Raw genomic sequence first — 26,267 nt, forward strand, 5'->3', positions numbered from 1 at the left:
ATGAAAGAGACCTGAAAATGTGGTAACGTGGTAAATTACTTACTAATACTTCAACTCCCAGGATAAAGAGTAACAGGTATCCAACAAAATGACTTGGAGGGAAGGTCAACAGTAATGTGACCAAGCCTTGAATAACTGGAAATCTGTTTAACAAGATTATTTATAAAAAGATTATTTATAACCTATATTGAATATAAAAAATTAGTTCTCATATAGTTAAAAATTTTGTGCATAGAAATCAGGGAATTTTCAATTCATAGATTTTTCAAAAACTAAGATAACCTCCAACATTTGTTTCAATGGCTTTACTTACCTAAATCTTTTTTTGATACCTAGTATTCTAGGAAAAATGTAACTTCTGAAGTAAGTTGATAATGATCACATTAATTTGCTTGGCTTTTTTATAAACATTAATGACAATAAATGAGCCTTATTGGATGTTTAAACATGGGCACATACAATTACAGATACAACATCAGAAATAAAATACAATAAACCCAAATGAATAAACATAAAGAACATTTTTAAAATTCACTAAAGTTAATTTTATATTGAAATCTCAACTGTCTTAATAAAATAAAGGTCGTTTTCCTAGTCTAGGTAAAGAAAATCTTAATTGCACTTTTTCACTGGGTGAAAAAACCTTTTCCAAACTCAATTTAAGATGTCACTAATTGTACACTAATTGTAATTAAATGTGAATTCATAACCATTAAAAATGTATTACATACTTGAGTCCTTTTTATATTTCATCACTGGAAAAATTGTTTTAGCATTGGTAGTGCATTATTAAGTAGGCAATTATAAAAAGTCAGTATCACTTGGTTTATAACCTTTTTCTGATTGAAAACAATGGTTACATAATGTCATCAAAACGATTAAGGTGCCATGTTAGGAAAGAAAAGCTAACACCAGTCTAAAGGAGAATGTTTCTTTTGTTCCCAACAGTGATGATTTTGTAAAATCATTTAGATTATTTCTAGAAGAAAAGTGAATTTTTATGTTTTATTTTCTTTATAATCTATCAAAAAGATAAAGATAGAACACAACATATTTTCAAAATCACTCTGTCCTTAAAATTTTAATGTATATGTATTCTTCATAAATAGAAAATTTAATAATTCAGGAGGGAATTTTGGATAACACCTTTCATTCTAAAAATTTTTAAGCCAGAGCAAATGACATTAGGAATAAATCCAATTTAAATATGTACATCCAGCAACCCTATTCCTTTCAAATGGAGAAGTAACAGTCTGTTCTTTTGTCAGTGTCTTTTTGCCTTGTTTTAAAAAATGTTAACATTTAAAATATTTTAATATTAATTTTTATTTTTCATATTAAGAAGAGGTGGTCAAAGCTGGAGGTAACAAAAATTAGAAAAGAAAACACATTGTGTCATTGCAACATGCTCGCCAGCCCTGACAACACCCTTATTCTGGGCTGTCATTCCCTGGTCTGCTTTCGGCATCTGGTTTGCTCAAAGGATGCCCAAGACTAAGTTTAAATTTAGATTACTGGTGCAAATATAGAAATCAACACGATCTGTATCATGACCCTCGCTGCCTGTGAACATGAACCAGCCCAACATTTTAGTGATTTTCTTTTAAAGTGTTTATAACTTCCATGAGAGCTCTACCTCTGCTGTTTCCTACAATGATAAGAATCCATTTCAAGTCCACCTTGTGAGCAAGCACTTAAAGGTAGAACCACAGCATACAAGAATAATCTCCCCTAACCCCTGTAGGTATACATTACTAGATTGGATTTAACTGCGAACTTTCATTCATCTAGGTTTACATGATAGCTGGGAAAGGAGGGGCAAAAATGTATGGAACAAAAGCATGCAAATTGCTTTGCGAAACATGAAGATACACTGGAAACTGGGATGATGAGACAAATTCAAAACGTAAGTCACTCCTGACATAGTACAATCCATATTAATTACTTAATTTTTACTCCAGATTTTTCTTATAAAAGATAACACAAAGAAGGGAATGAGGCCAGTGCTACCTCAGGGCAATCAAGATGAAGTCAAAAGGGAAAAGTAAAAAGGATGTTTAGGGAATTCCCTGGAGGTACAGTGGTTAGGACTCTGCACTTTCACTGCCGAGGGCCCGGGTTCAATCCTGGGTTGGAGAACTAAGATTCTGCAGGCCTCAAGGTGCGGCTAAGAAAAAAAAAAAGCCTGTTTATATGCAACGTTTATGCTGTTATGAATGAAATGAAAGGGCTTGGAGATTTGAGGGTATTATAATTATCTTTCATAACTTATGCTACAGAAATCTAACGCATTTAAATACAGATTTAACTGTCAGTGAAGTGAAAAACAAGACCACAAGATGTGTTACTTACTCTCTCAGAACTGCATACCATACTGGCAGCGGCAACAGGCAATATATGTAGTAAGTCCAGGGACAGGCTTGAATCAGCAGGAAAAGTGCTAGTAAAACGCCAACAGCTATAAAACTACATGACAGGAGATGGCTTGGTTTCTGAAAGTTAAACAAAACATTGAAAACACTCCAAATCCATGCTACTTGATAGGTTTTTAAAAGAGATTTTATAAAGTGAAGAAAATACATTACTTTCTTTCAGTGATTCTACAACTAGATGATTAATCTAAGAGCTGCATTTAAAAAAAATCTGTCATTGGAGAAGCACATTATAGAAGAAAAAGCTGGATAGCCTGGAATTGTTGCAATTAGGTAATTCTCAATTTAAAATGACTATGCTCCTAAAGTTTGTTTGCAAGTAACTTCTTCAGAACTCTGAACATATTTCTCCTTAGTAACAATTTTATAAATGTTGATTAAGTTCACTGACAAGCCCACAAAAGCCCATTTAATCTACAATAAACTGTGGGACCTAATCTTCATTTGGAACAATGATTCTATCTATTCAAACTTCAACTTGACATGCTGCCCACGCTTCTCTCTCCATCACCCAACCACAGTAGGTTCATTCAGTCATATCTTCTCTCCCAAACACCTGCCGAACAAGAAAGGAGCTCCTCCATGTAAATCACCAGTGACGGCCTCCACAGGCCGTGGGTGCTCTGGGCCAGGAGTAATGATGTGAGGGTCAGGGACAGAAATGCCAATGATTGGAACAAGAACACACTTATGGAAAGCTGTGATGCTAAGAGCACACTGGAGAAAAAAAAAGGACTGGAGGGGTCACATGGTACTCTCTTGCCTCCGTGCCTTGTTTTCTCTCTCTCTGTTTCCCCCTTGTTTTGCTAACCAAACTAAATAAGGTGAGAATTAAGAATTACCTTCTGGAGTAGGGGAGGTTAGGGAGGAAAAGCAAGAGTTTTTTCCCCCCTTATAATTCCTCCCTCTGGCCTAAAATGTCACCAGAAAGGAAGTAAAGAAGCAAGAATAAACTAGGGCAGAGTTGTAAAAAGGAAGGTGAGACACAGCATTGTGATTAAGAGTTTGGCGCTACACAGATCAGAATTCAAATCCTCGCTCTGTCACTTGCTCACTGTATGACCATGAGCAAAGTACAAAACAGATTCTGAGACTTAATTTTACCCCATCTATAAAATGCAAAGAATAATTCCATATCTATTTATCAAGGCTAGTAACGCTTAAATGAGATTATGAAAAGAGCTTAACAAAATGCCCAGAATATTACTACTGCTTAATAAATAATGGCTACCATTATCACCTTTATTTTTCTTCGCTCCTCCTCTACCTCTCTGCATTAGTCCCAAAAGTCACTACAGAAACCTCTCAGTGACTAGCACTGGAAATGGAGGTCCCATAGCAAGGGGGTGGAAGAAGAAGGAGCAAGTCTCAACCAGATATGGACAGGTAGAGTCTCTAAAGCTCAAGGTGCCTGAGGCAGGTATTCACTTTAGGAATTGGGACTGGTTTCACATCACTCTGAGGATAGTAAAATAATAAGAAAATAAGTTTAAAGAGTACCTAAAAAAGACACTCGAGGAATTTTCTAGAGTCAGTACAATACCATATAATTATCCAATCCTTTGACACATAAAGTAATCGACATTACAAATAAACATCTACTTGTAGGAAACCAAATCAAAAAGAATTCAGTTCAGCTAAAGTAAAAATTGAAAGGATTTTAAATAACAGGAATGGGGAACATTTTCCACCTCATCATCATTAACTCCCTGCCTCCCCAGACCCTCCAAAAAATACCTGATGATAATGAGCCATGCTGTGTGCATTGTCATGACTCCTCCATCCAACTAGCAATGATTAAGTTGCACAGTCTACGCCATGCTCTGTACTAGGTGCTGGCCTATGAGGAGTTTAAACCATACAGGTGGAGACTGAATCCTGGGACTTGGTTTAAGGGGTTAACATTTTGTGATTTCCCTAAGTAGTGAGAGAATAAGGGAAGCATGTGGCAAAATAAGGATATTCAGTTCTAAAGCAAAAGACATCTGAACTAGCAAAAGCAAAGGAGAAGAGTAGATAGAAGTTAAATGCAGAGTTCAATTAGGAGGAGCTATGGCAAATTACTTTAAAGAGAATGTTCACTGCAGAGTTGTCTGTAAGAGTGATAAACCTGTAAAATCTGGGGGACACTATCATGGAGAAGTGACAGAAACTTTGGAGTCAGACCTAAATTTAATTCCAGCACTGCTGTTCTATTTGCTGTCAATTTGACTAAACCATTTAGCTTGTCTCAAGCTCTGTTTCCTCATCTGGCCGTGGAGGGTAGCATTTGCTGCGAGCTCACCTCTCACTCCCCCTGGGCCATCTATAGTCTAGCCGTATCAGTGACTTGCAGCCCTTCCAAGAAGTCATGCTGCCTCACTCCTCATCTGGCACATGCTGCTCTCCCTGCACCTTTTTCCTTTTTTCTATTGTGCTATCCGACTCACCGTTTAAGATTTGACTTTGGCAACAACTACCTCAGTGAAGGCTCCCTACACCCCAACTGCAAGCATCATGTTCTAATGAGTGCAGAGCTGCAATCATCTCACCCCCAATTGCTCTCCAAGCCTCCCTTTGGTTAATGCTGTAGACTTCTGGCAACTTATTCTTCCTCCAGATGCTGTCACTTCACTAGATTATAAACTCTCACTGAAGAAGAATCAGAATGTTTTTGCAAACAGAACTAAAGGGTTCAAAATACTTTTAATAACCTCAACTGTAAAGGTCAGTTTTATGTGTCAACTTGGCTAGGCTACAGATCCTAGTTAGTTATTCAATCACACATTAATCTAGGTGTTGGCTGTGCAAATACCTTGTAGATGTGATTAAAGTCCATAATCAGTTGACTTTAAGGGCGATTATCCTGAACAAGCATGGTGAACCTGATTCACAAAAGGCTCTAAGAGCAGAACAGAGGGTTCCCCGAAGAAGAAACTGTACCTGTGGAGTGAAGTTTCCGCTCCTGCCTGCAAGTTCCAGTCTGCCCTTCCTGATGGCCTGACCTCTGAACTTAGGACCTGCCTAACTAGCCCCACAGTCACATGAGTCAATTTCTTACACTAAATTTCTTAATACAGAGATCTTACTGGTCTATTTCTCTGGTTTAACGCTAAGTGATAGACCAGCTCTTCACTAAATAAAGTCTAAACGCTATAGTCTACCATTTGAGGCCTTTGATTACTTCCACCTAATCTATATTATCAGTATTATCTCTTATTAGGCCCTTGAACAAACCTCCCAAACTCCCCCCAAACTGAACTATTTATTTTGAAGGCAGCATGGTATAGAAAGAGCATGAATTTAAGTATTAGAGTTCAAGGACACCAGTGTGTCCTGGAGGAAAACATTTATCTCTCTGAGCCTAAATTCCCCCATCCATATTATGAGAATCATACCATTAAATTTAGGGTAGTATTAAGCTTAACTGAATAACACATGTACAACACCCAGGACAGTCCTGGAATAGTGCAGTTTAATAAATATTACTTATTATCCCAGAATAAAAATACATCTTCCCAACTCTGCCTCTATTTATATTATTCAATTTGCTTTAATTCTTATCCTCTCCCTATATTCTGACTGTTAAATTTCCACCAAGACTTATTTTTTCCTGTTATCATCACCCTAGCTAAAGTGAGATTTTCTTTATTTAAGATATGATAGTCATTGTATCACATTCACTTAACATTTTTTGTTTGTTTGTTTGTTTGTTTGTTTGGTGGTACGCGGGCCTCTCACTGCCGTGGCCTCTCCCGTTGCGGAGCACAGGCTCCGGACGCGCAGGCTCAGCAGCCATGGCTCACGGGCCCAGCCGCTCCGCAGCATGTGGGATCATCCCGGACTGGGGCACGAACCCGTGTCCCCTGCATCGGCAGGCGGACTCTCAACCACTGCGCCACCAGGGAAGCCCCACTTAACATTTTATATTAAAGTTGTCAAACATTTGTTGTCTTATGTAATATAGCATAGTATATGACCTATACCTGATAAGGTGGCTATGTGTATACACCTTTTACCTACTTTATTTAATTACAAGCTCCTTGAGAAGCTTGTAATTTTGTATCTGAATTTTGTATTTCTTGGTGTATCCTATGAAGCATCTCGCATTGTGCTGTATAAGCAAATATTCTCTGCATTATCAGATTAACGAATAAAGAACTATCAGCTGTGAAATCTGCTGACACAACAATCTAAAGATATCATATCCCTTCTCAATAACCCAAAACGTCAAGACAAATACCAAAAGGCAGCGTTTGGCATTAGACTACTCTGGACTCAAATCTCAGTTCCTCCACAACCTAGCTGAATGGCCTTTTGCAAATTACTTAAATAGCTTCAGTTTCCTGTTTTATACAGAAAAATTATAATGCCTACTTCCAGCACTGTTACGTTTAAAGTGGCAAAATAAATTTCAAATACCCAGCTGAATGCCTAGTTATATCCTCCACTAAAACACGTCTGTTTTTGTCTCTTTTCCTACCACATAAGAAATGATTTCTACTCTAGCCAATTTCACATACATTCAAATAATGAAAATTAGTTGGGGTAAATTATTTAAGATGCATTACAGCATTATACAAAAATGGAATAAATACTACTGCTCTTCCTTCCATTACAGAAAAATAAAGTATAAAATTGAAAAAAGTTATCACTGGAAATGTCTGCAGACTATTATTATTAATAATACACCATTCAGGTATATTACTTTTTAGATGATTTGGACATGGTAATAATCATTAGAGAATGAAGTAAAGGAGATGGAAGAGGCATATTATCCCTGGTAAATGACAGTAATATATTTTAAAAGAGTAAAGTGTTTTAATATAGTTAAACCATATATGTACTGTTATATTTTCTCAGTTGTATAAAGTATTATTAAAGACCGGGGTTTTTTTGGCATTGAAAGTATGGGGTTTTTTTGGCATTGAAAGTACAGTAAACTAGGGACTAATTCTTAAAATGAGGATATATAGAAAGTTCTGGAAATCTGTATTTAAGAATTTTAGAAAGATGAAAAAGGTAAGAAAAATGTATATTCCAGAAAGGAATATGTTCCTTTTAAAAGGAACATTTTGAATAACTGATTTTATTTCTTTCCAGCTCCTAAACTTAATATCAGATAAAGTTAAATATATTGCTTTGAAACTGTTTTCTGATCACCTGTACTGTAGAAAGATACAGAATACTTATAACATGCTAAATAATTATAAAAATAAACAGAAAAACAACACAATTAATGCCATAGGCAAATGTAAATTACACAGCTATCTTTATAGCCTCTTAAGTTACAGGACCATTATTACTGATACACCCTTTTCCTAACTAAAGAAACAGATTACTGAGAAAAAAAAGACCCAATACAACAAAAGCAAATGAGTTAGCTTAGTACAGCATGTACATTATATGAACTCACTGCAGTTAATTTGATATAATTTCTTTCCTTAGTCTTATGATTTTACACCATCATCTGAATCTTTATTATACTTTCTGAACATACCTTGACTTCTTTACTAACACCTCTGGTAAGGTTGCAGTGAGACTTGATGATCAGCAAAGAAGCATAAGATGTCCATCCCACAAAACCAAGAACGACATTGAAAGCCAAAAAGAATCTGTCATAAGTGTGATAATAGGACAATCCTTTCAATGCAAGATTAATCAGCTCCTTGCAAAGGGAAACCTATGGAGAAAGAAAAATATAATTCGCCACATGCAAAGACAAAGAAAATCTAAGTTTCAAAGGAAGAAAAATTATTAAAGTAACCGTAGATGATTGATCAAAAACAGATTTTGATTGTTCAAGGATCTTCTTGCAAAGTATAAGAAAAATTCCTGAATAAAATAAATTTCTAAATCTTGATAAGAAAGGACATTTAAAATGCAAACTATCTATGAGATGTACAATGATTTTAAATGATTCTGAATGATTCATTTTGTGAAATTATCTTCAAATGACACATGAAAGAAATGGTTCTCTAATATAGGTCCCTGAAAGGAGATGCCCACATTTACATGTTTTGACTTTCTCATATCAGATTACCCAAATCAGTTATAAAACATTATTAAAATAGCTTAATATTTTAGTGGAGAAGAATAGCTTGCCACTGTAAAACTATAACAAAAATAAGCATTAGAAATGCCATCATACTACTCAGGCAATGTTAGAAACCAAAAATAGAATTCTTTCTTACTTTAAAATTATATGACCATTTAAAACAGAGAAAATTAATGAAAAACATAGTAGGGCAGGAGTTGGGAAAAGTCAGAGCTTCAGTATGAACCATTAGATTTCCAATAGTGTGAAGCTAATTCTAAATGTACAGATATGTCATGTTCTAAAATATTATGCATAAATAAGTTGGACGACAGAAGCCTGGAATATACTTTCTCATTATAGAGAACAGCAATTGTTCATTTCCAATGTTAACCTAAAAAAATTTACCTATAACATTACCTGAAATAAGAGAAGTATGTCCATGTGGCTAAAGCAGCTACTTAGGAAATTCAACCCTTCCTTAAAGGTTCAGGAAAGCTCCCTGGTCTGCCCACTTTGCTCTCCGTCACCATACTTGCCCCTCCCCATACCTGAATGATCAGCTATTTATATATACAAGGCCTGCATACTTACTGCTTCATCATACTTTTTCTGTTTTATATAAGATCTTGCTTTTCTTAAAATGTTGATCTGTTTAGAATCAGAAAGCGAGCTACAAAAGAAAAAAAATGCTTTAGGTTTAAAATGCTTCTTCATTTTAATCACATTTTTTCTTGGTTCTTTGCTTAATTGAAAATAAAAAGATGGTGAAAATTGAGTAAAGACAGAAAGAAACAAACAAACAAACTCTGAGCCAAATTGTATCACTGCTGGTTATCTGAACTCTTCCAAGAAATAACTTATAAATTAAATTTGGTTTTCTTGACTCAAAGTTTCAACTGCCAAACTCCACTTATGACAGTCATACAATACATCATTGGAAGAAATGTAATGCTCTGGCTAACACAGAAATTCTGATTAAATCAATGTAATTAATGGAACAACAAATGAGTGGTCTGAGTTACAACACTCAGCTCTCTCATGCTCATGGTAGACACAACAGACAGGGCAGATTCACTACGGTGCTTTGTACCCTTGAGCCAGACAGGGCCTGACAATTTTCATTATCTAAGAGATCTGAGCAGAGCTTAACCAACAATTAAAGTTAGTGAATAATTTGAATATATTTGCTATTTTTGTATTACACCATATACTTTTTTGGTTTTCCTATCTTGCATTTCTCTTTCCACCATTTCCCTGTCCTTGTTTTACCACAGTAAAAACCTTAAATACAAAGGAGAAATACTCCTAATACTGCATAAGTAATTTTTAAATAAGTATATTTAAACACAAAATTGAATATATACTGCTTAACTAGCATCTACATTCCTAAAGTGAATACCTTTACATTTTAAAAGTATAAAAAAGTTATTTAAGGATATATTAGGTTGGATCATTTGAAATTGATGTTTTTATATGTCAAAAACTACTAAATTAAATTTTGATAATTTCATATGGCTCAATAATCACTTGTCTTCTTTCTACTTGGTTTCAGCAGCTTCTAAAGAGATGAGACGGAGACTTTGTAGAAAGTTCATCTTTTAAGCAATGTTATTAGTTTGGGTGGGTCACAGACATCTTTCAGAATCTGAAACTTGCTCTAGAAAAATAAATAATCCAAAATCTTACATATAATTTCAGAAAATTCAAGAACCCCAGAACTCAACTATGAACTCTCTACAGTTCTATAGAGGCTTGATTAAGAATATGTGCCTACTCCAAGGGATCCCAGATCTTGCAACTCATGGGAACCCAATCACTTTGCCAGATTGTAGGAAAATCCCCCACCCCTGGACTCAATGGGATGTGGAGGAAAAAGGTACCAGGAAGCAAGAATACATGAAAGAAAAACAAATTACTTCAAACTGTTGCCATGATCCAGTTCTCTGTCCTTCAGACACCACACATTTTGGAATATCTTCCTAGAAGTCTTAGAAATGGAATTACTGGGCCAAAGGGCACAGGAATTCTTTGAAGGCTACACCTAAGATAAATTTTCCGAAGTTCTATAAAACCCTTCTAAGTTGATCTTCCTTCCCCTTGCTCTAATCCACTCCACTTCCTAAAACACTGATTACATCTTCTGATATACTTGAAATTGATATGGGTATATTATTGTCTACTTCATCAATTCTAAATGTCCTGGACTACTGATGACCATCTCCTTCTATTCTACTTAATTTCCCATTATCCCAAATATATACTCTCAGTTATAAAATGGTTAAGCTCTTCATTCTTCACCTATCTTGCCTTCACGTCTGAGTTATTGTTCATAAAGATCCTCCAGTCTCTGCTTTCCAAAATCAAATCTTATCATCCTTTATGGTCTACTCCAAATCTCACCTCACACCATTAGCACTTTAGTGTGGTCTCATCATCAATTTATTTCTCTTCAATTAAATTTTAACCTTCATGAGGGCCACTAATTATTTACATTAATATCAATAATACTCAGCAAAGTGCAAAGCACATAAAATGAATCAATAAATCTTAATTGATTAAAATGCTATAAGGAGAGGAGCTTCAAGATGGCAGAAGAGTAAGACGTGGCGATCAACTTCCTCCCCACAAATACATCAGAAATACATCTACATGTGGAACAACTCCTACAGAACACCTACTAAACACTGGCAGAAGACCTCAGACCTCCCAAAAGGCAAGAAACTCCCCACGTACCTGGGTAGGGCAAAAGAAAAAAGAATAAACAGAGACAAAAGAACAGGGACGGGACCTGCACCAGTGAGAGGGAGCTGTGAAGGAGGAAAGGTTTCCACACACTAGGAGCCCCTTCACGGGCGGGAACTGCGGGTGGCGGAGTGGGGAGCCTCGGGGCCACGGAGGAGAGCACAGCAACAGGGGTGCGGAGGGCAAATCGGAGAGACTCCCGCACAGAGAGGATCGGTGCCGACCGGCACGCACCAGCCCGAGAGGCTTGTCTGCTCACCTGCCGGGGCGAGCGGGGCTGGGAGCTGAGGCTCGGGCTTCGGTTGGAGCGCCGGGAGAGGACTGGGGTTGTCAGCGTGAACACAGCCTGAAGGGGGCTAGTGCGCCACAGCTCGCCGGGAGGGAGTCCCGGAAAAAGTCTGGACCTGCCGAAGAGACAAGAGACTTTTTCTTGCCTCTTTGTTTCCTGGTGCGCGAGGAGAGGGGATTAAGAGCGCTGCTTAAAGGAGTTCTAGAGACGGGCGTGAGCCGTGGCTATCAGCGCGGACCCCAGAGACTGGCATGAGATGCTAAGGCAGCTGCTGCCGCCACCAAGAAGCCTGTGTGCGAGCACAGGTCACTCTCCACACCTCCCCTCCCGGAGCCTGTGCAGCCCGCCACTACCAGGGTCCTGAGATCCAGGGACAACTTCCCCGGGAGAACGCACGGCATGCCTCAGGCTGGTGCAACATCACGCCGCCCTCTGCCACAGCAGGCTTGCCCCACACTCTGTACCCCTCCTTCCCCCAGGCCGGGGTGAGCCAGAGCCCCTGAATCAGCTGCTCCTTTAACCCCGTCCTGTCTGAGCAAAGAACAGACGCCCTCAGGCGACCTACACGCAGAGGCGGGACCAATGCCAAAGCTGAACCCTGGGAGCTGTGCGAACAAAGAGAAAGGGAAATTTTCCCCAGCAGCCTCAGGAGCAGTGAATTAAATCTCCACAAACAACTTGATGTATCCTGCATCTGTGGAATACCTGAATAGACAATGAATCATCCCAAATTGAAGAGGTGGACTTTGGGAGCAACGATATATATATATATTTTTTCCCTTTTTCTCTTTTTGTGAGTGTGTATGTGTATGCTTCTGTGTGTGATTTTGTCTGTATAATTTTGCTTTTACCATTTGTCCTAGGGTTCCGTCTGTCCATTTTTTTTTTTGTTAGCACTTCTTATCATTGGTGGATTTGTGTTTTTGGTTTGGTTGCTCTACTCTTTTTTTTTTTTATTACTTAAAAAAAGCTTTTTTTTAATGATTTTTTTTTATTTTAATAACTATTTTATTTTATTTTATTTATTTATTTTCTCCCTTTTATCTTGAGCCTTGTGGATGACAGGCTCTTGGTACTCCAGCCAGCTGTCAGAGCTGTGCCTCTGAGGTGGAAGAGCCAAGTTCACAACATTGGTCCACAAGAGACCTCCCAGCTCCACATGATATCAAATGGCGAAAATCTCCCAGAGACCTACATCTCAATGCCAAGACCCAGCTCCACTCAATGATCAGCAAGCTACAGCGCGGGACACCCTAAGCCAAACAACTAGCAACACAAGAACACAACCCCATCCATTAGCAGAGAAGTTGCCTAAAACCATAATAAGGCCAAGACACCCCAAAACACACCACCAGACGTGGACCGGCCCACCAAAAAGACAAGATCCAGCCTCATCCACCAGAACACAGGCACTACTCCCCTGCACCAGGAAGCCTACACTACCCACTGAACCAACCTTAGCCACTGGGGACAGACACCAAAAACAAGGGAAACTACGAACCTCCAGCCTGTGAAAAGGAGACCCCAAACATAGTAAGTTAAGCAAAATGAGAAGACAGAGAACCACACAGCAGATGAAGGAGCAAGGTAAAAACCCACCAGACCTAACAAATGAAGAGGAAATAGGCAGTCTACCTGAAAGAGAATTCAGAATAATCAAAGAAAAGATGATCCAAAATCTTGGAAATAGAATGGAGAAAATACAAGAAACGTTTAACAAGGACCTAGAAGAAACAAAGAGCAAACAAACGGTGATGAACAACACAATAAATGAAACTAAAAATTCTCTAGAAGGCATCAATAGTAGAATAACTGAGGCAGAAGAACGGATAAGTGACCTGGAAGATAAAATAGTGGAAATAAATACTGCAGAGCAGAATAAAGAGAAAGAATGAAAAGAATTGAGAACAGTGTCAGAGTCCTCTGGGACAACATTAAACACACCAACATTCGAATTATAGGGGTTCCAGGAGAAGAAGAGAAAAAGAAAGGGACTGAGAAAATATTTGAAGAGATTATAGTGGAAAGCTTCCCTAATAAGGGAAAGGAAATAGTTAATCAAGTCCAGGAAGCACAGAGAGTCCCATACAGGATAAATTCAAGGAGAAAAATGTAAAGACACATATTAATCAAACAATCAAAAATTAAATACAAAGAAAACATATTAAAAGCAACAAGGGAAAAACAACAAATAACATACAACGGAATCCCCATAAGGTTAACAGCTGATTTTTCAGCAGAAACTCTGCAAGCCAGAAGGGAATGGCAGGATATATTTAAAGTGATGAAGGGGAAAAACCTACAACCAAGATTACTCTACCCAGCAAGGATCTCATTCAGATTTGACAGAGAAATTAAAAGCTCTACAGACAAGCAAAAGCTAAGAGAATTCAGTACCACCAAACCAGCAATTTATAACAAATGCTAAAGGAACTTCTCTAGGCAGGAAACACAAGAGAAGGAAAAGACCTACAGTAACAAACCCAAAACAATTAAGAAAATGGTAATAGGAACATACATATCGATAATTACCTTAAATGTAAATGGATTAAGTGCTCCAATGAAAAGACACAGACTGGCTGAATGGATACAAAAACAAGACCCATATATATGCTGTCTACAACAGACCCACTTCAGACCTAGAGACACATTCAGACTGAAAGTGAGGGGATGGAAAAAGATATTGCATGCAAATGGAAATCAAAAGAAAGCTGGAGTAACAATTCTCATATCAGACAAAATAGACTTTAAAACAATGACTATTACCAGAGACACAGAAGGACGCTACATAATGATCAAGGGATCAATCCAAGAAGAAGACATAATAATTGTAAATATTTATGCATCTGACACAGGAGCACCTCAATACATAAGGCAAATACTAACAGCCATAAAAGGGGAAATCGACAGTAACACAATCATAGTAAGGGATTTTAACACCCCACTTTCACCAATGAACAGATCATCCAAAATGAAAATAAATAAGGAAACACAGGCTTCAAATGATATATTAAATAAGATGAACTTAATTGATATTTATAGGACATTCCATTCCAAAACAACAGAATACTCTTTCTTCTCAAGTGCTCACGGAGCATTCTCCAGGATAGATCATATCTTGGCTCACAAATCAAGCCTTGGTAAATTTAAGAAAGTTGAAATCGTATCAAGCATCTTTTCCAACCACAATGCTATGAGACTAGATATCAATTACGAGAAAAAAATCTGTAAAAAATACAAACACATGGAGGCTAAGCAATACACTACTTAATAACCAAGAGATCACTGAAGAAATCAAAGAGGAAATCAAAAAATACCTAGAAAAAAATGACAATGAAAACACGATGACCCAAAACCTATGGGATGCAGCAAAAGCAGTTCTAAGAGGGCAGTTTATAGCAATACAATCCTACCTTAAGAAACAAGAAACATCTTAAATAAACAACCTAACCTTACACCGAAAGCAATTAGAAAAAGAAGAACAAAAAACCCCCAAAGTTAGCAGAAGGAAAGAAATCATAAAGATCAGATCAGAAATAAATGAAAAAGAAATGAAGGAAACAATAGCAAAGATCAATAAAACTAAAAGCTGGTTCTTTGAGAAGATAAACAAAATTCATAAACCATTAGTCAGACTCATCAAGAAAAAAAGGGAGAAGACTCAAATCAATAGATTTAGAAATGAAAAAGGAGAAGTAACAACTGACACTGCAGAAATACAAAGGATCACAAGAGATTACTACAAGCAACTATATGCCAATAAAATGGACAACCTGGAAGAAATGGACAAATTCTTAGAAATGCATAACCTGTGGAGACTGAACCAGGAAGAAATAGAAAATATGAACAGACCAATCAGAAGCACTGAAATTGAAACCGTGATTAAAAATCTTCCAACAAACAAAACGCCAGGACCAGATGGCTTCACAGGTGAATTCTATCAAACATTTAGAGAAGAGGTAACACCTATCCTTCTCAAACTGTTCCAAAATATAGCAGATGGAGGAACACTTCCAAACTCATTCTACGAGGTCACCATCACCGTGATACCAAAACCACACAAAGATGTCTCAAAGAAAGAAAACTACAGGCCAATATCACTGATGAACATAGATGCAAAAATCCTCAACAAAATACTAGCAAACAGAATCCAACAGCACACTAAAAGGATCACACACCATGATCAAGTGGGGTTTATCCAGGAATGCAAGGATTCTTCAATGTACGCAAATCAATCAATGTGATACACCATATTAACAAATTGAAGGAGAAAACCCAAATGATCATCTCACTAGATGCAGAGAAAGCTTTCGACAAAATTCAACACCCATTTATGATAAAAACCCTCCAGAAAGTAAGCATAGAGAGAACTTAGCTCAACATAATAAAGGCCATATATGACAAACCCACAGCCAACATCGTCCTCAATGGTGAAAAACTGAAACCATTTTGTCTAAGATCAGGAACAAGACCAGGCTGCCAACTATTATTCAACATAGTTTTGGAAGTCCTAGCCACGTCAATCAGAGAAGAAAAAGAAATTAAAGGAATACAAATTGGAAAAGGAGAAGTAAAACTGTCTCTGCTTGCAGATGACATGATACTATACATAGAGAATCCTAAAAATGCCACTGGAAAACTACTAGAGCTAATCAATGAATTTGGTAAAGTAGCAGGATACAAAATTAATGCACAGAAATCTCTGGCATTCCTATACACTAAGGATGAAAAATCTGAAAGTGAAATCAAGAAAACACTCCCATTTACCATTGCAACAAAAAGAATAAAATACCTAGGAATAAACCTACCTAAGGAGACAAAAGACCTGTATGCAGAAAATTATAAGACACTGATGAAAGAAATTAAAAATGATACGAATAGATGGAGAGATATACCATGTTCTTGGATTGGAAGAATCAACATTGTGAAAATGACTCTACTACCCAAAGCAATCTACAGATTCAATGCAATCCCTATCAGACTACCACTGGCATTTTTCACAGAACTAGAACAAAAAATCTCACAATTTGTATGGAAACACAAAAGACCCCGAATAGCCAAAGCAATTTTGAGAACGAAAAATGGAGCTGGAGGAATCAGGCTTCCTGACTTCAGACTATACTACAAAGCTACAGTAATCAAGACAGTATGGTACTGGCACAAAAACAGAAATATAGATCAATGGAACAGGATAGAAAGCCCAGAGATAAACCCACGCACATATGGTCACCTTATCTTTGACAAAGGAGGCAGAAATGTACAGTGGAGAAAGGACAGCCTATTCAATAAGTGGTGCTGGGAAAACTGGACAGCTACATGTAAAAGTATGAGATTAGATCACTCCCTAACACCATACACAAAAATAAGCTCAAAATGGATTAAAGACCTAAATGTAAGGCCAGAAACTATCAAACTCTTAGAGGAAAACATAGGCAGAACACTCTATGACATAAATCACAGCAAGATCCTTTTTGACCCACCTCCTAGAGAAATGGAAATAAAAACAAAAGTAAACAAATGGGACCTAATGAAACTTAAAAGCTTTTGCGCAGCAAAGGAAACCATAAAGAAGACCGAAAGACAACCCTCAGAATGGGAGAAAATATTTGCAAATGAAGCAACTGACAAAGGATTAATCTCCAAAATTTATAAGCAGCTCATGCAGCTTAATAACAAAAGAACAAACAACCCAATCCAAAAATGGGCAGAAGACCTAAATAGACATTTCTCCAAAGAAGATATACAGAGTGCCAACATACACATGAAAGAATGCTCAACATCACTAATCATTAGAGAAATGCAAATCAAAACTACAATGAGATATCATCTCACACCAGTCAGAATGGCCATCATCAAAAAATCTAGAAACAATAAATGCTGGAGAGGGTGTGGAGAAAAGGGAACCCTCTTACACTGTTGGTGGGAATGTAAATTGATACAGCCACTGTGGAGAACAGTATGGAGGTTCCTTAAAAAGCTACAAATAGAACTACCATATGACCCAGCAATCCCACTACTGGGCATATACCCTGAGAAAACCATAATTCAAAAAGAGTCATGTACCAAAATGTTCATTGCAGCTCTATTTACAATAGCCCAGAGATGGAATCAACCTAAGTGTCCATCATCGGATGAATGGATAAAGAAGATGTGGCACATATATACAATGGAATATTACTCAGCCATAAAAAGAGACGAAATTGAGCTATTTGTAATGAGGTGGATAGACCTAGAGTCTGTCATACAGAGTGAAGTAAGTCAGAAAGAGAGAGACAAATACCGTATGCTAACACATATATATGGAATTTAAGAAAAAAAAAAATGTCATGAAAAACCTAGGGGTGAAACAGGAATAAAGACACAGACTTACTAGAGAACGGACTTGAGGCTATGGGGAGGGGGAAGGGTAAACGGTGACAAAGCAATAAAGAGGCATGGACATGTATACACTACCAAACGTAAGGTAGATAGCTAGTGGGAAGCAGCCGCATAGCACAGGGAGATCAGCTCGGTGCTGTGTGACCGCCTGGAGGGGTGGGATAGGGAGGGTGGGAGGGAGGGTGACGCAAGCGGGAAGAGATATGGGAACATATGTATATATATAACTGATTCATTTTGTTGTGAAGCTGAAACTAACATACCATTGTAAAGCAATTATGCTCCAATAAAGATGTTTAAAAAAAAAAAAAAAGAAATTAAAGGAATACAAATTGGAAAAGGAGAAGTAAAACTGTCTCTGCTTGCAGATGACATGATACTATACATAGAGAATCCTAAAAATGCCACTGGAAAACTACTAGAGCTAATCAATGAATTTGGTAAAGTAGCAGGATACAAAATTAATGCACAGAAATCTCTGGCATTCCTATACACTAATGACAAAATATCTGAAAGAGAAATTAAGGAAACACTCCCATTTACCACTGCAGCAAAAAGAATAAAATATCTAGGAATAAACCTACTTAAGGAGACAAAAGACCTGTATGCAGAAAACTATAAGACACTGATGAAAGAAATTAAAGATGATAGAAATAGATGGAGAGATATACCATGTTCTTGGATGGGAAGAATCAACATTGTGAAAATGACTCTAATACCCAAAGCAATCTACAGATTCAATGCAATCCCTATCAGACTACCACTGGCATTTTTCACAGAACTAGAACAAAAAAGTTCACAAATTGTATGGAAACACAAAAGACCCCGAATAGCCAAAGCAATCTTGAGAACGAAAAACAGAGCTGGAGGAATCAGGCTCCCTGACTTCAGACTATACTACAAAGCTACAGTAATCAAGACAGTATGGTACTGGCACAAAAACAGAAATATAGATTAATGGAACAGGATAGAAAGCCCAGAGATAAACCCATGCACATATGGTCACCTTATCTTTGATAAAGGAGGCAAGAATATACAGTGGAGAAAAGACAGCCTCTTCAATAAGTGGTGCTGGGAAAACTGTACAGTTACATGTAAAAGAATGAAGTTAGAACACTTCCTAACACCACACACAAAAATAAACTCAAAATAGATTAAAGACCTAAATGTAAGTCCAGACACTATTAAACTCTTAGAGGAAAACATAGGCAGAACACTCCATGACATAAATCAGAGCAAGATCCTTTTTGACCCACCTCCTAGAGAAATGAAAACAAAAATAAACAAATGGGACCTAATGAAACTTCAACGCTTTTGCACAGCAAAGGAAACCATAAACGAGACAAAAAGACAACCTTCAGAATGGGAGAAAATATTTGCAAATGAAGCAACTGACAAAGGATTAATCTCCAAAATTTACAAGCAGCTCATGCAGCTCAATATTAAAAAAACAAACAACCTGGGCTTCCTGGTGGCGCAGTAGTTGAGAGTCCGCCTGCCGATGCAGGGGACACGGGTTCGTGCCCTGGTCCGGGAAGATCCCACATGCCGCAGAGCGGCTGGGCCCGTGAGCCATGGCCGCTGAGCCTGCGCGTCCGGAGCCTGTGCTCCGCAACAGGAGAGACAACAACAGTGAGAGGCCCACATACTGAAAAAAAAAAAAAAAAAACCTAATCCAAAATTGGGCAGATGACCTAAGCGACATTTCTCCGAAGAAGATATACAGATTGCCAAGAAACACATGAAAGAATGCTCAACATCATTAATCATTAGAGAAATGCAAATCAAAACTACAATGAGATATCATCTCACACCAGTCAGAATGGCCATCATCAAAAAATCTACAAACAATAAATGCTGGAGAGAGTGTGGAGAAAAGGGCACCCTCTTGCACTGTTGGTGGGAATGTAAATTGATACAGCCCCTATGGAGAAGAGTATGCCAGTTCTTTAAAAAACTAAACATAGAACTACCATACGACCCAGCAATCCCACTACTGGGCATATACCCTGAGAAAACCATAATTCAAAAAGAGTCATGTACCACAATGTTCATTGCAGCTCTATTTACAATAGCCAGGACATGGAAGCAACCTACGTGTCCATGGACAGATGAATGGATAAAGAAGATGTGGCACATATATACAATGGAATATTACTCAGCCATAAAAAGAAACGAAATTGAGTTATTTGTAGTGAGGTGGATGGACCTAGAGGCTGTCTTACAGAATGAAGTAAGTCAGAAAGAGAAAAACAAATACCGTATGCTAAGACATATATATGGAATCCAAAAAAAGAAAAAAAAAAAGGTCATGAAGAACCTAGGGGAAAGATGGGAACAAAGACACAGATCTAATAGAGAATGGACTTGAGGACACGGGGAGGGGGAAGGGTAAGCTGGGACAAAGTGAGAGAGTGGTAATGTATATATGGTATACACTACCAAATGTAAAATAGATAGCTAGTGGAAAGCAGTTGCATAGCACAGGGAGATCAGCTCGCTGCTTTGTGACCAGGTAGAATGGTGGGATAGGGAGGGTGGGAAAGAGGAAGATGCAAGAGGGAAGAGATATGGGGATATATGTGTATGTATAACTCATTCACTTTGTTATAAAGCAGAAACTGACACACCATTGTAAAGCAATTATACTCCAATAAAGATGTTTAAGAAAATGCTATCAAAATATTGCAGACCTAAAAAAGGAAGAAAAATAAAAGAATGTACCTTGCTATTCTTAAAGCACCTAACAATTTGCTAAACTAAATAAAAAAAGGGAAAAAAAGCTTGTCTGGAAATAAATTACTTAAGCTAATTTATGTTCTCAAGTGAAGTCTTAAAAAAAAATAAGAAACATTTTTAAAGAGAAATACTTGTTACATTACATTATATACATATTTTATATGAAATATTACATTATATATGGAGTATTAGAAACCATGGTCAGTCTAATTTATATTTTTCTAAATGGACTCTATAAATTTAGGGACATACCAAAGGTTCAGAATGTGTCTGGAATTCATCAAAATGTTCTATACAAACCTCACTGTTGCATTATGACATTAAAGACTCTTATAAACGTGTTCCCCATGTAATTTTTTTAGTTTTCCATAAGTTGAGAACGACTGCCAAATAAGTCTTAGTATCACATATTTTAAACATAAAGAAGTTTTGTGAAAAATAAAAAGTCCAGAATATAAGGTACAATATTTTAACATCCATGTAAAAAAGACAAAACAAATAAGAACCAAAGAAGGGGGGTTGGCAAGGGAGTAATCAAAGGAGTAATGTATACAAATTAAAATGAATAACGGGGAGCTGCACGTGCCAATGCTGGTAAATCTTGAAAATCATACTGAAGGGAAAAAAAGAGAATTGTAGAAAAAAAAATTGGTAGATTTTAAAAATAGGGATTCAATTATATTACACCACTTTACTTCTTAAGAAAAAAAGAGGATCTAAAGAAATATGGTAAAATGTTAACATTTTTAAAACCTGGATTGTAGGTACAAGGATTTTTGTTATAGTCTTCATTCTTTTCAGTGTGTTTGAATAATTTCATAATTAAAATCAAAAATATGTAGCCAAAGGGATATATACATACACATACATAGGTACACATGATATATATATAGACAGATACATAAGAAACTGCAGCTACACCTCCAGGAACAAAGACTGTAAAGACTGGAACACACCAGGCACGGGAACTTTTTATTATCATCTGTGTGACTTTTATTGTGAAGATGTATTACTTTTTTTTTTTCTTAATTCATTTATTTTGTTTTATTTATTTTTGGCTGTGTTGGGTCTTCGTCGCTGCGCGCTGTCTTTCTCTAGTTGTGGCGAGCAGGGGCTACTCTTCGCTGTGGTGCGCAGGCTTCTCATTGCAGTGGCGTCTCTTGGTGAGGAGCACAGGCTCTCGGTGTGCAGGCTTCAGTAGTTGCAGCACACGGGCTCAGTAATTGCGGCACACAGGCTTAGGTGCTCCGTGGCATGTGGGATCTTCCTGGACCAGGGACTGAACCCGTGTCCCCTGCATTGGCAGGCGGATTCTTAACCACTACACCACCAGGGAAGCCCCAAGATGTATTACTTTTTCATTCACATTTTACTAACCAGATTTTTAAAATAATTAAAACATTAAAATTTAACCATAGTTTCTGGCTATGATGGAGAAGCTTTGGCATACCAATGCTCCCACCAGGAACAACCAGAAAGCCTGATAAAACAAAATTAAAAATAAATTTGAAGGTACTGGAGAGCTAGCAGACCCTTGATGGTCTTAAGACCATCAAGAATTGAAGGGTTTGGACCCTAGAAAGAAATCACACAGAAAATTGTAACCCTTAGGGCATCTGTACACAAGGAAAAAGGCTGAGAATTTGGGCAGATGGCTGCTGCCAGGATGTAGAGAATCCAACAAAGCCTTTGGCAATCTTATCAGACTGTAGAGATAAAAATTAAGGTTTGCAGCATCCCATGAAGCCGGGACTTGAGGACCCAAAAGAGAATAAAAATAAGAGAACAATATACAATTTTCATTCTGGATTTTTAAAAAAAAGACATGAAAAGAAGGTTATCTGGAATTACTTAAACTAATTTAATACAGATTCTGAAGTGAAGTCTTAAGAAAAATGAGAGAAGGAATTTTTATAAGCAAGAATTTATATATGGAGAACTCAGATAAAGAAACAGAGGCCAAGTGCTGGTAAGAGGGAAGGTGAACTTTACACTCAGCCGAATTCTTCAGCTGTTTAGGACAAGAGGACAAGAAGTTGGGGAGAAGGCACCTGAAAAGTAGGACAGTAATCTCAAGATATATGAGAGAGAAAATCTGATGTTTAGGAGGCACCTAAGAGGAAGGGCTCTAGCTAACACAACAAGCTTCAGCTGAGATCCATGGGTGGCTCCACTCTAAGAGCAGACACAAACCAGTGGGAAGAAGAGACAAAGGAACAAACTGCAACACAGCTTTGAGTCAGCTACTGCTCTGCGCCTGTCAGAGGTTAAGGTAAGACCTCTCCAGAGAATGAGATAATCCAGAGCTTCTAAAACTTTTAATGTACAATGATAAGGGTTCATTTAAAAACTACCAGACTCAACAACAGGACCAACTGACAAAGGACAACAGTAACAAACTCACAAACAATACGGTTATTGGTGTTATCAAGTACAGACTTTAAAATAATTGTGGTTAATATATTCAATAATGGAGAATAAGACAGAAAATTGCACCACGTATCTGGAATCTACTTTTTACATAAATTGAAATAAAAGTCCTAGAACTGAAAAACAAGTGATAACTGATAGCCACAAACTAGACAAAGCAGAAGAGAGATTTGGTATATCAGAAGATAGGTCAATAGAAAATATCTTGCCTCAATCTTGAAGAGCAGAAAGAAAATACAGAAAAGACCATTTAAAAAATCAACCATACACATCATTGTTAACAGGAACATATATATATATATATATATATAGATATATATATTTCTCCTGTATATATACACACACACACATATATATATATACACACATAATTGGAATCACAAAGAGGGAGAAGAGAGAGAATTTGGCAGAAGTAATATTTATGATAATAGCAATGCAACATTTCTACACAGTAATTTGTATGAAAATTTTTCCTCTATTGACAAAATCTTTTATATTGAAAACATCAAGTTTTAAAAGAATCTATTATCAACATGTTAAGCTTAATTAAAAAGCAAAAGAGAAATAAATATTAATTGTGCACATTTCTTTGCTGTGATTGCTATTGTTTCATCTTTTTTCCATAGTTATATGAACACTGTAGAAGAAACTAAACCATGTTTTAGAATTATCAAGACTTTCAGCATTTTTTCAGGGTGAACTAGTGTTTGGAGGGTGAAATCTCCTTAAAATGCTACCCTTAGAAGTATTATATATTCTTTACTCAGATTTTTATCATTTGCATTTACAAATGATATTTTAGAGATACCTAATGATACCTACTCCATTCCTTTTTAGAATATCTATTTAAAGGAAAAACTATATCAAGAAGACAAAGAGAAAGCAGGAAAAAAAAGTATTTATAGAATAATTTGTACTCCTTTAGACTGACCAATGACATAGAATCTTATCTTTCATGTCATAATAAAGTAAATGAATATTTTCCAATATAGGTATGTGATGTATAAAAGTTACTTTTTAAAAAAATATTTATTTATTTATTTTTGGCTGTGTCAGGTCTTTGTTGATGTACGCAGGCTTTCTCTAGTTGTGGCGAGCAGGGGCTACTCTTCATTACGGTGCGCGGGCTTCTCATTGTGGTGGCTTCTCTTGCTGCAGAGCATGGGCTCTAGGTGCGCGGGCTTCCATAGTTATGGCTCGCATGCTCTGGAGTGCAGGCTCAGTAGTTGTGGCATGTAGGATCTTCCAGAACCAGGGCTCAAACCTGTGTCCCCTGCATTAGCAGGAGGATTCTTAACTACTGTGCTACCAGGGAAGTCCCCAAAGTTACTTTTTTAAAAGAAGAATTTCGGGTTTGAGGCAGAAAATTACACTTTTAGTAAATAATTAGTAAATCAGATGGATGAAGTGGTAGAAAGATTCACATTAAAACAAATATTTAAAATTTGGTCCAAGGGAGGAATTTTAATCCATATCAGACTAAAAGAAATAAATATATTAAAAAGAATCAAAGTATCTTTTGTCATTTTAGTAGAAAATATTAATATTAAAATATTCTGTTAAAATTTATTTCAGTTCCCTGAATTTAAATAGTGATTTTTAAATAAAATATAACAGATGTTTTGGCTTCTATTGGCAAGGTACAATATCTCCGTCCCATTTTCATTTTTTTCTAAAATATCTCTTAAGAGTCTTCTCTTGTTCTTTTCTCATTTCATGGAATTTTTTTCTTTTAATGTTTTTCTTATCTTACTTTAGTCTCTATACACACTTTTCAAATAGAAAGTGTTTTTTCCTCCTTTTTAAGGTACTTTCAATGTAGCCAAACTATACTTTTTCTAGTCATGTAGCTCCACCTGCTGGTCATTCCTTGGCATAGACTCAGGGTCCATTAGACCCAATTTTAGTTTTGAGGGTTTTTTAAGCAGTTCTATTTGTCATAATGAATATTTCATGATTTTTATTCTTTCTTAGAGGTCTTTAAAATATCAAAGGTAAAATTTACTTATTTTTTAAATAATAGGATAAAATAGGATATGCGATTACCATATGGATCCATTGGACCCTTTTACAAGTCTAAGATATGTTACAGGATCTTAGCAATCTTGTTCTTCCTCTATCTTGACACATTTGCTATTTCATCACCCTAGGAACTATTACATTATTCACCAATTATTCATTCTAGGAAAGACTAAATAAGACAATGGAAGAATGGTAGAGAGATATTATTAAACCTAAATCTAGCGATGCTGGTGAAATTAATCACACAAGTAAAATCTCAAGACTGAATATCCTAGATAGCTGTCAATATCCTAGATAAGTTTTCTTACATTTAAGAACTGATGAGTGAACAATATATTTCTAACAAGAAAAAGGAAATATGGTACTTATTCAAGAAGGAAGGACTTCATTGAACAATTATTTGTAACAAGAACCTGAGCTGTTTTACAAAAAGGATGTGTGACCACAGCATTCTTTCATCTTTTATGATGTTTATGTTCCAATAATTACTTGATATAGTTTCTAAGTGGACAATGCTAATATTAGGTGTATATATAAAGGTGACTGGAAGGAAAGAGATGGTGTAGAAATGAAAAAAACTCATTGGATTAGAGAAAAATAAAGAGCCCATTGTACTCAGATGATAAATGATGATAACTGTTTTTCCTGGTATACTGAACATATGTAACAGGGAAAACAGGATACTACTCATAATAGAAATAAAATATCCAGGAATAAAATAATGAGAAATGTATATTGGATGGGAAAAGATAAAATTTTACTTAGGGACATAACAGAAGCTATAAATAAATAAACAAAGTTCAATAGTGTAAAAACATCAATTCTCTCCAAATTGCTTCCTAAATACAGTGTAATAACCAAAGAATTTTTTATGTAATTCAAGTTGATGATTCTCAAATTTACATGGAAGAATATATTTCTTTTTTATCTGTGCTCATAACTTTTATGATTTCGATTCATGCCAATGATTAGAATACCGTTTTTTTTTGTTTTTTGGGGTTTTTTTGCCGCACTGTGTGGCTTACAGGATCTTAGATTGAGCCCAGGCCCACGTCAGTGAAAGTGCCAAGTCCTAACCACTGGACCGCCAGGGAACTACCTATTTTTTGTTTCTTTTTAAATTATGTTTTATCAAAGCAATATATACATATAATTTTTTTAAATCAAAAACAGTACAGAGGGGCAAAATGACAACCAATGTGTCCCTGCCCCACCC

General features: G+C 36.7%; 1 protein-coding gene across 5 annotated transcripts in view; it reads right to left on the reverse strand.

Moving 5' to 3' along the window:
* PIGN (phosphatidylinositol glycan anchor biosynthesis class N) overlaps nucleotides 1-26,267 on the reverse strand; it is a 110,825-nt gene that overhangs the window by 51,801 nt on the left and 32,757 nt on the right. For all 5 annotated transcript variants that reach the window (XM_060310702.1, XM_030868104.2, XM_030868099.2 and 2 more), the window contains 4 exons: nucleotides 9,043-9,121; nucleotides 7,912-8,094; nucleotides 2,353-2,492; nucleotides 44-143 (listed from right to left, as the gene is read on the reverse strand). In XM_060310702.1, coding sequence (XP_060166685.1) covers nucleotides 44-143; nucleotides 2,353-2,492; nucleotides 7,912-8,094; nucleotides 9,043-9,121 — 502 coding nt within the window. The remainder of the gene's footprint in view (nucleotides 1-43; nucleotides 144-2,352; nucleotides 2,493-7,911; nucleotides 8,095-9,042; nucleotides 9,122-26,267) is intronic.

Source organism: Globicephala melas, chromosome 13, assembly GCF_963455315.2.
Source record: "Globicephala melas chromosome 13, mGloMel1.2, whole genome shotgun sequence".
In the NCBI taxonomy this organism is placed as follows: Eukaryota; Metazoa; Chordata; class Mammalia; order Artiodactyla; family Delphinidae; genus Globicephala; species Globicephala melas.